The sequence below is a fragment of the Bison bison genome, unplaced genomic scaffold, assembly GCF_000754665.1.
Source record: "Bison bison bison isolate TAMUID 2011002044 unplaced genomic scaffold, Bison_UMD1.0 scf7180017864203, whole genome shotgun sequence".
In the NCBI taxonomy this organism is placed as follows: Eukaryota; Metazoa; Chordata; class Mammalia; order Artiodactyla; family Bovidae; genus Bison; species Bison bison.
In genome coordinates this window covers 6615526-6627561 of record NW_011494775.1, presented here as the reverse complement: position 1 = coordinate 6627561, position 12036 = coordinate 6615526, and the positions used below count along the sequence as shown (strand labels likewise).

General features: G+C 57.2%; 1 protein-coding gene across 1 annotated transcript in view; it reads left to right on the top strand.

Annotated features, from left to right (window-relative positions):
- The first annotated feature begins 902 nt into the window (after window positions 1-902).
- The window catches only part of DAZAP1 (DAZ associated protein 1), a 13128-nt gene continuing 1994 nt past the window's right edge, over window positions 903-12036 (top strand). The window contains exons 1-11 of the mRNA XM_010844634.1: window positions 903-932; window positions 1028-1172; window positions 1632-1798; window positions 2078-2143; window positions 3465-3575; window positions 4379-4427; window positions 7381-7463; window positions 9608-9761; window positions 10577-10606; window positions 10713-10853; window positions 11462-11638. Of these exons, the coding sequence (XP_010842936.1) occupies window positions 903-932; window positions 1028-1172; window positions 1632-1798; window positions 2078-2143; window positions 3465-3575; window positions 4379-4427; window positions 7381-7463; window positions 9608-9761; window positions 10577-10606; window positions 10713-10853; window positions 11462-11638 (1153 nt within the window). The remainder of the gene's footprint in view (window positions 933-1027; window positions 1173-1631; window positions 1799-2077; window positions 2144-3464; window positions 3576-4378; window positions 4428-7380; window positions 7464-9607; window positions 9762-10576; window positions 10607-10712; window positions 10854-11461; window positions 11639-12036) is intronic.

The window sequence follows — 12036 nt, the reverse complement described above, 5'->3', positions numbered from 1 at the left end:
GCCCTCCCAGGGGTGTGTAGGGGACGGACGGAATGGTCAGGAGGCTGGGTGTGAGCCTCCTGGCCTCCATCCAGGAACGTGCCCTGAATGTGTATGGGGGTGAGGGGCTACCACCCCGAGTGGGGTGGGAAAATTGTTTCTTCTACCCTGAGCCTCTCGACCCCAGGGAGAAAGCCGCAGTGGGAGGGACCCCTGAGTACAGCTGAGGCCACTGCCTTGATGGGTCTGTCCCCGTGCCCCGGCTGCCGGTTCTGGGGCCTCAGTGCAGCCAGCTTCAGGGGGCTGTTTTGTGTCCAGGCTGTGCAAGGGGGGATTGGCTGTGGACCGGATAGCGCCCAGGTGCCACTCTGAGAGTGCCAGTTTCACTCCTTTTTCTGGGGCAGCACGCGGGGTGGAGAGTGCCCTGCCTTGCCTTCTGGTCACACCTGCCCCAGTTGAAGTCCACAGCACGGGGCATCTCTCCTTTCAGCCAGCCCAAGCATGGCAGGCACGGAGGCTCTGGAAACGGTGGCCCCAGGGAGGCCACCAGTACTTTTCCTCTCACATAGTAGGGCTCTAGCTCAAAAGTATAACCTAAGCCATTCAACTGAGTCCAAGCTCCAGGGGCCTCCCCAGCGATTGGTGGTGCTTACTCATGCCCATGTGCTGGGTACCCCTGCTTTGTCCTAAAGCCCCACCACTGCTGCCCCTTGAGTTTGCCATGTCTGGTCTCAGATGTTGAAGTCTTTGGTGTTTGCAGAGCAGTTGGGAAGGGGCTCCGTGATCCCACTCCCGAACTGGCAGGTTTGGGGGTGGCAGTCTGTCTTACTGTGGTTGAGGTCAACATTGTGTGCGGCTCTGGACATTGTGACTCATACTCCTGCCATTTGGGCAGATCCCGGTGGCATTTTTCATGCCGTACCATGGCCGTGCCCCCAGGTGACCACCCCAGGGTGAGCCTGATGGGCAGCACCGCAGGCAGATCCCTCTGTGGTCATTGGCCGTGCCATGCAGCTTGTGGGATCTTGGTGCCCTGATCAGGGGTTGAACCCAGGCCTTGGCAGTGAGAGTGTGGAGTCCTAACCACTGGGCTGCTAGGAACATCCTGGGCAGAACCCTCCTGACCCTGAATGTTTTCTTGTTGAATTGCAGGAAGCTCTTCGTGGGCGGTCTTGACTGGAGCACCACCCAAGGTAAGGGCAGATGGGCTGTGGGCATGTGATCTTGTCTGCAAGTTGTGAGAATTAGCTTTTCAATTCTTGACTTACTGTCTGGATTGCGGCGGGGGGCAGGGGGCACTTGATTGGGAGTAGACTGGGGCAGCGCTTTGGAACTTGATCTTGTGCTGATGCTTCTGGTCAGGGAGGGTGGAGACGGAGCCAGCAGAGTTAGGCGTTTGTGGTGGTTGCTGTGTTCAGCCTCAGGCCTTGCAGGTGTCCCTCCTTTGGCAGCTCATTCTCCTTCCCAGGGAGACGTGGTGCATATTCCCTTCCCTGGCACCTGTCCTTCCCCCTCTCCCTATCCGCTGCCCCCATATCAGCAGGTCAGCTGGCGTAAAGGTTACTGGCTGCACACTCTCCAGGTCAGGCTGCCAGGCTAGTAGCCTGTGACCTGCCTGATGCCTAGCTGTGTGTGTCCTGATCTCTGAGCAGAGACGCTGCGCAGCTACTTTTCCCAGTATGGAGAAGTCGTGGACTGCGTGATCATGAAAGACAAGACGACCAACCAGTCTCGAGGCTTTGGCTTTGTCAAATTCAAAGATCCAAACTGCGTGGGCACGGTGCTGGCCAGCAGACCACATACCCTCGATGGCCGAAACGTGAGTGCCCAACTCTGAGGAGGCACCTGCCGCCTTCCTGCTTGGTGCCCCTGCGCCCCAGCGCTGTGTGGGTGCCAAGGATGGCTTTCCCCTGGGTTGGGTTACAAGAGTTATAACTCCGGAAAAAAAAAGTTACAGCTCTGAGCTTAGACCGGACGCTGGGCCAGGATGTGGCCCCGGCGACCTGATGGGCCTGTACCCCTGACCCTACTGCCGACACCTTCTCTTGTTGGGAGACAAGCCTCCTGTTCACAGCTGGTCCTTTGAAACTTCCGACAGATTGACCCAAAGCCATGCACGCCTCGGGGGATGCAGCCGGAGAGGACACGGCCGAAGGAAGGCTGGGTAAGGGGCGGGGGTTTCCTCCTGCTTGCTTCCCTGGGGCCCTTGCTCAATCAGACTGAGTGACAGCAGGCCTTCCCGTGTGGCGCTGAGCAGCCAAGCTCCTGAGCACTTGGATTGATTCAGTGCTGGGAGCTTTTCATCTTGTAGCCAAGAAGTATCTTATTAGTCTACCTTAGAAACGATGGCTCTTGGCTGTTTGTTGTCAGGAACCTCGTGTTCATCCACACTGACCGCTCCCACTGCCCCACTCAGCACTCTGCTGGCTGTTCCCCTCCAGGGCTGAGGCGCCTGTCTATTTTCGCACCTCGGGGACCCTGTGAGCCTCCTGTGCCCCCAGGGCCTGGCCAGCTATCACCAGAGTGTTCCGTTCTCAAGGAGAGCCCTACCAGACATGGTGGACTGGTGCTGTTGAGGGCTGGGACCTGGGAACCTTCATTTCTGGCAGGATTCCCAGCTGTGATGGTAGACAGGGCCTCAGACCAGGTGTGTATGTTTCTGAGTCTGCTAGGAAACATCAAACACAGAAACAGTGGTGCAGCAAACACGTGGGTAGAAACACTGCCCAGGTCCTTCCGTAGTCTGCACAGCCGTGCCTCTGTGTGTTTTGTGGGCACTGCGTCCAGGACCCCCGAGGGGACCAAAATCCGTGGGCGCTCAAGTCCCTTCTATAAAATGGCTGTGACGGCGCACATCCTCTGTGCATCTTAAATCAATTCTAATTGACTGCGGTTGCCTGATACAGTGTAAATAGCTGGCTGGCATGTGGCAAATTCAAGGTTTGCTTTTGAAACTTTGGACTTCTTTTTCTCCAAGTGTTTTTGATCCATGGTTGGTCGAATCCCAGATGCAGAGCCTGTGGCTGTGGAGGTCGGTGTGTGCGCGCGCGTGTGTGTGTGTGCGTGTGCATGCATGTGTGTGTGCACGTGCCCACCTCTGCTCGTGTCTCTGCCACCAGCACCCCCAACGACGTAGTCTGAGTTCCTGGCTGCGGTGCCTAGGGGAGGCAGCTTCAGGGGTTGTCTGCAGAGGGCAGGATCTGGCCCTGAAGGTGAAGAAGGTGGCGACTGTCCTTGGTCTTAGGAACTTCCCACCACCCTTTGGTCACCAGTGGGGTTGGTGCAGGCCCTGCTGCTCCTTCTCTGAGCCGGAGACACGCTGTTTGGGGCACTTGGGCCCCTGGCCCCTGTTGGCCTGTGAGGCACTCCTGGACAGCCTGGTCCCCTACAGTGTCTGGTCTGCCTTCAGGGACTGTGCCCTGAATAGCAGGGTGTGTTTGGAGGGTTCCCTACATGGACTAACCATTTTCTCTTTGTTGAAATAGCAGAAAGGACCCAGGAGCGATAACAGTAAATCAAATAAGATATTTGTCGGAGGAATTCCTCACAATTGTGGTGAGACAGAGCTCAGGGAATACTTCAAGAAATTTGGAGTGGTGAGTCCTTGCCCTGCCCACAGCCGCGATTGGGGCGGGAGTGGCAGAGCCCTGTGTCCTGGGGAGGCAAGACAGCGCAAAGCACCCCACATGGCCAGTCACCCGCAGGGGAGTGCTTGCTGCAGACGGGGCCAGCTTCCCTCCTGGGAGGCCCTCGGCTGGTTGTAACCCTGCAGTCAAGAGCACTTGATCACGTCTGGAGAAGTGCTGGACATGGCTGGGTCCCATTCCCTGCCCCCCCCCCCCCCACCCCCCCCCCCACACACACCCTAGGACAGGGTGTGAAGGGATTGTTTTCCAGAAGAGCCTAAAATCTTTCAGAACTTCATGGGGGCTTATACAGGAACTGAATTCTAATAAGGCAGACAGGAGGCAGGCAGGGCCTTGGTATTGGGGGTCGGGGAAGGAGGCTATCCCTTGTCCTACGCAAAAGCACGAGGTCACCTCCAGCTTCCACCGAGCACGTGTTCTCTGGCTGCAGTGTGCTTGTCTAGGGGGTGCCTATGCGTACCCAGGGCCTGGCAAGGAACTTGTGCTGCAGTGCACAATGCGGGAGCATGGGGAGGATGCGGGCCCAGCCAGGCCAGGGGCACCGACCCTGAGTGGGAGGTCCTGGCACATGGAGCCCTGGGCCCCTGGTGACCCACCACTGGTCCTGCCCCGCCTATGAGCACCCCTCAGCCTGCTCACAGCCCTGAGGGTCTCACACCCCAGGAAGCGGGCCTTTTGCCTCGGGACCTCCTGGCTGTGGGCAGACGTGCTGCCTGCCGACCTGGGCCCTGAGACCCCTGTCTCTGTTACAGGTCACAGAAGTGGTCATGATCTACGATGCGGAAAAGCAGAGGCCTCGAGGTAAAAGAGATCGAGTTTGTCCTTGTCCTTCCCCCTCAGATGGCAAACTATTTCACACTTAGGTGGTGGTTGTAGCGAGCCTGGCCTCAGCACAGGGTGACTCAAGACTAGCGTAGTCCTTCCCACGCAGCCCCGGCCTGTCTGCTTCCAAAGGTCAGGCGGTACAGTCTTGGGGTTCTTTCATTTTTGTTTTGTTTTTTAAGCTCATTCTTTGGAAGTTTTTCCAACTTGACATGAATTTCAGCATGGTTTCTGTTTTTAAGCGTGTCCTGAAAGATGAGTGGTTTTGTTAAATGGTGAACTTCCTCAATTATGACCATCTTCTGTTTGAAGTTCACTCAGTGAAGGCGGGGGTTTCATTTCATGTTGTCAGGCTAGGTCTCCCCCAGCTCGGCTTGAACATGGAGTTTCTTTGGTGTGTCCCATGCTTTTTTCTTGTTTTCCTGTTCTTTTTCCTGAAGTCTGTGGGACTGAAGTCTGTGAGGCGCGAAGCTGCCCCAGCTGCCCACACCTGCACGGCCACATTGGTTTGCAAGGCTGGGACACTGGGCACCCAATTTGCGAGCCGTTTTTTTTTTTTTTCCTTTTTTTTTTTTTTTTGGCTGCTGCTATTTGTCCCTGCCTCTGTGTTTTGGTTCCTGAACCGCTTTTGGACCGGCCTCGTGAGCCGAGTGCGTCCAGCCCGCGGCCCCTGCCCAGCCCCTGGAGGCACTGCACCAGCCGCGCGCCCGCAGCATGCGCCCGCCATGCTGGAGAATAGTTTGCCATTTGAACCTCACCCTCCTCTCCCTCCATGGTTAAGTAACGTACTTTCACCTCATGTTGATTAAGCTGTTAAGTCTTAGTCTTAACTTTACATAGACGTACTTGCTTAGTGATGCACTTAAGTGTTTTCATAGAAAAGTACAGTAATGTTAAGTAAGTTGTTTCTCCTTTTCTCTCTGTGAATTATTTGTGATTAACGATATCTCTTTAGATTTCTCTTCTCCAGGTGCTAAATTATATCACACAGGTACAGGCCAGTCCCGCAGTCAGAGGAGGGAGCGGGCTTTGCTCCAGTGGGGTGTAAACGAAGTTTCAGTGTGTTTCTGTTCCGCTTCCTCAGCGGTGATGTCGCCTCTTGACAGACAGACGCATCCCTAGAGGGCCCGCCCCGGGGCTCCCTCCCCACGACTCACCGCCTCTTGCACTCTAAGGACCGCGAGCCCTGTGGCTTCAGACCCTCCTGCACTTGGAGAAAACGTTCACTTTCTCACATGCCGCTCATCACCCATGTTGTGCTCCACCACTTGCCTCCGATCTTGGGGCATCTTGGGACATGGGGTCCTGAGGCTGCTCTTAGATCCCCTGCAGGGCTGCCTGCTGTCCCTGCAGGGCTGCCTGCCGTCCTTGGCCTGGGCCCTGGGGCGTGCCGGGCTGCCTGGGCCGGGTCTGGGCAGGAGGGGTTGGCAGGAGGGCACTCCAGGCTTGACCTGCGGATCCGCGTTCCGTGTGGGTCCTGCCATCCTCAGCCGTGGGCCTTGGCGAGTCCCCGTGGGTCCCCCAGTGCTAGGTGGGCGGAGGGTGGGCACCACAGCAGGAGCAGCAGTTGGTCAGCAGGTGCCCCAGATAGCTTGTCCCCAATTTCTCTTCCTGAGCCTTCCATGCAGCCCCTGTTTCTTCTCCCTGCCTGTCCCACAGTCCATCTGAGCATCCGTGCCCCTCCCAGGGCTTGGTCCCCATGCACCTGGCTCTGCCTCTGCTCCCTCACACTGCCCCTCCACCCCCTACATCCCCATTGCCTGGCCTGTCTTCTCTGGTCTGTTTCTTGTTTCTTCTCATGTGGTGTGTGGGCTCAGGCTATGTGCGTGTGTCATGCTTGGACACACGTATGTGCTAGAGAGCTGGCCCACCCCACGAGGCTGGCGCCCACACTTCTGAGCTAAGCTGCTTTCTTTTCCCGTCTTTGTCCTCTTCCCACCTCGGTTCTGCCAGGAGTCTTTCCCCACGGTCCCTGCGACCATGGCCCCACATCCCTCTTTGTTCAGCCTGAGAGGCCGGGATCCCAGGGCTGCCCCACCCTGTATCCACATCCCTGGAAGCTCTGTGCCCTGCCCCTCCCCTGCACCCTTGTCCCTCCTCTGCACCCCTCTTCTGACCCTCCTCGGCCCTTCCCTGGCCTATCCTTTGTTCCGCGGGGTTTTCCGGCAGTTGCTGCCATGAGTGGTCTTAGTGCTCAGTGCAGATGGGCCCCCGGGGACGAACAGCAGCCCGAGGGCTGGACACGCAGGCTAGCCGGGTGGCCCGCCCACCAGACCAGCAAACTTCGTTTATACTGCACTCTCTTGTGTTTGGGAAACACTAAATTGTCTTTCCCGTTAAAATTGTCCTTTTGATGACATGGTGCCTCTTGCTCTTGCTGCTGACAGCAGTGTTTGAGCTGCTGGAACCCCTTGTGGCCTGTATCTCTGTGTATTTAGTCCATAGATACGTACAGATATAGACACTGTGTGCATACGTATGGTACTTGGGCAGGACTCCTCGGGCTTACCCAACAGTGTTGGGCAAGCTTGGCGAGGCTCTCACTGTGGTAGAGACGTGCCTCCGTTAACGCTAGAGCAGTGTACGGCTGCTGTCAGCACTAGCTGCCGAGCGATTGCCAGCCGAGGGGGAGGACCCTGGGTTTCAGAAAAGCACAAGTGCACCCATGACACATTTGGGGCTGCCTGCCCGCTGGGCCCTCACCACCCCACTGTCCAGACGGCGGCTAAGATGCGCCCAGGGGTCCCAAGGTCGTCTTTGATTTATAACTGGCCACAGCGTCTGGGCTGAGATCAGCTCCTGCCCCGCAGCCTCACACACCGGCTTCGCTGAAACCCTTGGTCGATCCCTCGGCCCGTCCCTAATACTGTTCATCATCCTGTTTTGTGTCACAACACCCTGCTACCTTGATTCACTCTTCGTCGTTGGCTAGGTTTTGGATTTATTACTTTCGAGGACGAACAATCAGTGGACCAGGCTGTCAACATGCATTTTCACGACATCATGGGCAAAAAAGTGTGTAGTTGTAGTTTTATTTTACCTTAAGACCAAACCAAGTCTTAGGCAACCTAGGGATTTCACTGGAGAGGAGATCCCTTGGCAGGAAAAGGGCCGGGCAAGTGGTCCTAGGACCCCTCCTGTGGGTCGGACCTGATTCAGGAGCCCCTGGCTCTAGAGCCCCTGGGGATGGCCGGGGGGTGGGCGGGCTGCGTCCAGTGAAGTCGTGGGTTGCCTCAGGCTTGGTTTCAGTGACCTCTCCTTCAGATGTGTGTCCCCTCCCTGACTGTCCCATGCCGGCCTGGAACGTGCCAGGCCGTGAACCTTTGAGAACTGGTTCCGTGTAAAACTGACGGCAACGTAAACATCCTGAAGGATTGGTTTCCAAATTGGGTCACTTACTGTGAACTCGGTCCGACCACATGCTCCTGGTAGTTCTTAACTCCATGCAGTCAAGTGACCTCTGGTTGTTTCATCTTCATACTGTGTTGCTGCCTCGGAGGGAAACTCAGAAAGTGGCCTGACCCCTCCTCGCCCCGTCTCCCAGGCCCCCGGCTCCTCGTCCCAGAGGCAAGCCCAGTCCCCCCTGCCAGAGCCCCGGCCACCCCATCAGCTGAGACACAGAGGGAACGTGGCCCAGGGTGGCCCCTCTGTCCCTCACATCACAGATGGGCAGCTGGGTCAGCTCCACCTGAGCCTGCTGTGCAGGAGACACAGGCTGTTCTAGGTGCTCATCAATGGCTAGTTTAGGGTTGGCATGCAGGTCTCCGGGGTGCGTGCCATCATGAACACAGGTTCCGAGGTGCCTGTGTACCCTGCTCAAGGTCCTGTGATGGCTACAGCTGGGGAGCAGTGAGGGCCTTCTCAGGGCGGGGTCTGCTCCCAGGGGCAGAGTCCAGCCTCAGTCCTGTCTCAAAGGGCAGGGGCCCACTTTGTAATTAAAACCTGAGTACAGGCCAGGAAGAGCAGATTTTTTTTTTTTTTTAATCACAAGGGCTGCTTTGCTTTGTAAGCAGGAACCATATTCCCTTAAGGAAAGTGTGTGAAGACTCATTAATTTGAGTTCTTTGAAACATCCTGCTGCCACACTGCCCGGAGCTAGCAGGGGTTTTGTTCCCCTCTGTGGAGCGTCCTTGGGGCATCGGAAGGTGGGGTCTTTGTGCCTTTGTGCCCTCCTTGTCCTCTCACAGAAAGGGGTTTAGGCCAAGTTGACGGGGTTCTGAGTACACAATGTTTGCCAGGCTCCGAGACCCCAAGGACGACTCCGATGAATTCATTGTCTCTTTCTCATTAAAATTTATCCTACAAACAAGAGCAACTTGGGATTCTTGAGTGCTGATGCAGCCCTGGAGTTGGGGGTCTGCTTTCAGTCGGCCCAGACTGAAAAGGCTGTGTGAGGGGGGCATGCAGCCTGGTGGGGCGGGCACCTGGTCCTCCGCCCGCCCTCCGCATGCAGTGGCTCCTGGCACCTCCAAAAGGGAAGGCTCCTGGGCTGCTGACCTAACACAGTATGAAGATTGCTTACTGATTCAAATGTCCATTTTATTGCATGTTTGTTTACTTTTTTGTTAGATGTAATGTAAGATTCTCTTATCACATCCATCCCCTCTGACATTATTTTGAGTTAATTGAGATTCTTTAAGCGTTAGCCTGGGGAAGGTAAGTCTTTTATCTTCCATTAGACATTTTAAATACAAAACCTAAGTAAACCAACTGTGTTTCTCAGGTATGAGCTGGAAGCGCAGGCAGGTGGGGGCTCTGGAGAGGGCCTGACCGCCGGAGCGGCCAGGAGGAGGGCTGCGCTTGTGGGGAGGAGCCTGGCCTCTGTGTCCCTGGGTCTACACTGTCCCTTAACTTGACCCAAAGACCCCTTGTCATACACAGAACTCTGCAGACTCTTGGTCCTCAGCCCAGTCTGCAGTGGGTGGGACCTCACATGTTTTATAGTTGGATCTGTTGTACCTGAGAAACATTTTTTTAGACAAAAAAATTAAAATTTTTAAGAAAAAAGTTACTAGTCTAAATAAGGTTTATAGTTAAGTATTTAGTTTTAAGTCATAATAAGATGCTAAGTGTAGTCGTAAGTTACCTGAGGGTGTGTCTGAAGGGAAGGGGGCTTGAGACCCTTGGCGTCTCCCTAAATCAGAGTTTGGTTTGTCCAGGTGGAAGTTAAACGGGCCGAACCTCGGGACAGCAAGAGCCAAGCGCCGGGACAGCCAGGTGCCAGCCAGTGGGGCAGTCGGGTTGTGCCCAACGCCGCCAATGGCTGGGCAGGCCAGCCCCCGCCTACGTGGCAGCAGGGATATGGCCCACAAGGTAAGGGTGTTTGCCTGCCCACCAGCCCCAGGAGCTTCCTGCAGCTCTGGCACCAGGGTGGGCCAGGTGGGATACGGGAGCCAGAACTGTGGAGCGTCGTCACCCGGGGCCAAGTGGGTTTGTCCCCTCAGCTACCCCCAGGCACCAGGGGTGCTGGGGCGGTACCTTCAGGGGAGGTCAGGGGTCATGCCCAGCAGCCAGCTTTGCCCCCAGGGCGAGCACTGAGGCTGGAGTGGATGTGGGCAGGTCAGGCTGTCTTCAGAGCTTCACTTGGATGCTCCTCAGAGGAGCAAGGAGGAAATACGAGCCCTGCCTTGTGGGCCCTTTGGGTCTGTTCCAGCTCCCCTGGCTTTGCGCTTGCCATGTAGCATGGGTGGACCTTTTACAGACCACTTGGGATGGCCAGGAGCCTCCATGCCCTTTAGAGACCTAGAGAAGGGTGTCCAAGGAAGGATACCAGTACCCTGAGCTGTAGAGCTGTTTCTACCTGGCTCCAAGTTTCACCTGGTCTCTTCAGAGCTGGCTTTAAAAGTGTTTTTTATTGCAAAATGAGCCACAGCTATAGGAAACTGGCCAGTGAGACCGGATGCTCTCACGCCCATCGCAGGGAAAGAACCAGCACTTGGCCGGAGGACACCCTGGGTCCCCGCTCTCCTGGCTGACAGCCTCCCTGTTGGGTGTCCCTGGAGCTGCTCTGACGTCTTTGCCCTGCACCTGAGATGTGTCAGGAAATTGGGTCCCCTGGGGGGGCAGGGTCCCCCAATCCATACCTGGTGCTGATGTGGCACGCCCCACTCCTCCCTGTCTCCCTGCAGGAATGTGGGTGCCGGCAGGACAGGCGATCGGTAAGTCCCTGTTGGAAAAAAACATAGAAAAGCAGGATCTGAGCGGGGTGGGGCAGGGCAGGCGGGAAAGGGGGCTTCTTCACCTCACCTGTATGCTATGTTCCAGGTGGCTATGGACCGCCCCCCGCAGGAAGAGGAGCCCCCCCGCCGCCCCCACCCTTCACCTCCTACATTGTGTCTACCCCTCCTGGAGGCTTCCCGCCTCCCCAGGGCTTCCCCCAGGGCTACGGCGCGCCCCCACAGTTCAGTAAGTGCCTTGGGCCCCTGGGGGTGGGCCTGGGGCATGTCAGCACAGAGAGCCGACTCCCCACACTTCAGGTGAGGGCTGGACTCACCTTGTCCACACGGCTGGATTCTCTGTCCCCAGCAGCCTGTGTCCACCAAAAGAGGAGTGCCCCCATTGACCCCATTGGGCCGGCAGGTGGGGGTGCTGGGGCATGTCATTCAGCCGGCAGGAGTCCTCCTCCCCCTTCCATCCCTCTCCGACCCTGCGCTGCGTGCTGAGTGGCCATCTGTGACCAGGGTCCCAGGACACTGCAGTTTTGTAGCCCTGCCATGGCATGCAGGCCACCTGACAACCAAGTCAGGCTGCCACTCCCGGCCCAGGCCTAGATCACTTTCATTTCTAATAGGAAAGAGCAGGTCTTTCTTCATAGATGCCTGCACTTCCTATCCTCCTGGGACCCTGGGCTTGGAATGCAGCCCCACCTCACTCTGCCAGGCCACTGGCTGGTCGCTGTCTGCCCAGCAGGGTTGTTCCCTGGGCTGCAGGCTGGTCAGCTGGGGTGGATGCATGTGGTCCTGGTGGCAGAAGAGCATGAGCACCACGTCTGTCTGTCTCCTGTCTGTCCACAGGTTTTGGCTACGGACCTCCACCTCCCCCACCAGATCAGTTTGCCCCTCCAGGGGTTCCCCCACCACCGGCCACTCCCGGGGCCGCACCTCTGGCCTTCCCACCACCTCCATCTCAGGCTGCCCCAGACATGAGCAAACCACCGACCGCCCAGCCCGACTTCCCGTACAGCCAGTATGGTGAGTGCCTTGCTCCCCGTCCGCCTGGGGGTTGGGTGCCACAGGACTGTGGGATTGCTTGCAGGGCCCAGACTAGAGCAGGCCTGAGGTGGGATCTTGGCCAGGGTGCTGGTGTGGAGGAGCATTCACAGCTCGGCACCTGTGTCTGGAGCCTGTGGGTGTGGGGGCCCCAGCGGGCCTGCGCCGTGTGTGTCTGAATCTGCCATACATAGGGTGGGCTTGGGGGCCATGCGGCATCAGTTGGCATCCAGCTTCACCAAGGGGTGCTCACCAAGTAGGTGCTGGAGACCAGGGTCTGCGCCCGTGAGAGCAGCTCGAGTGGGGGCAGGGTGGCATGGGGCTGTCTTGTGCTGAACAGATGCCCCCCCAGCACCCCCATATCTCAGGTTCTTGTGCCC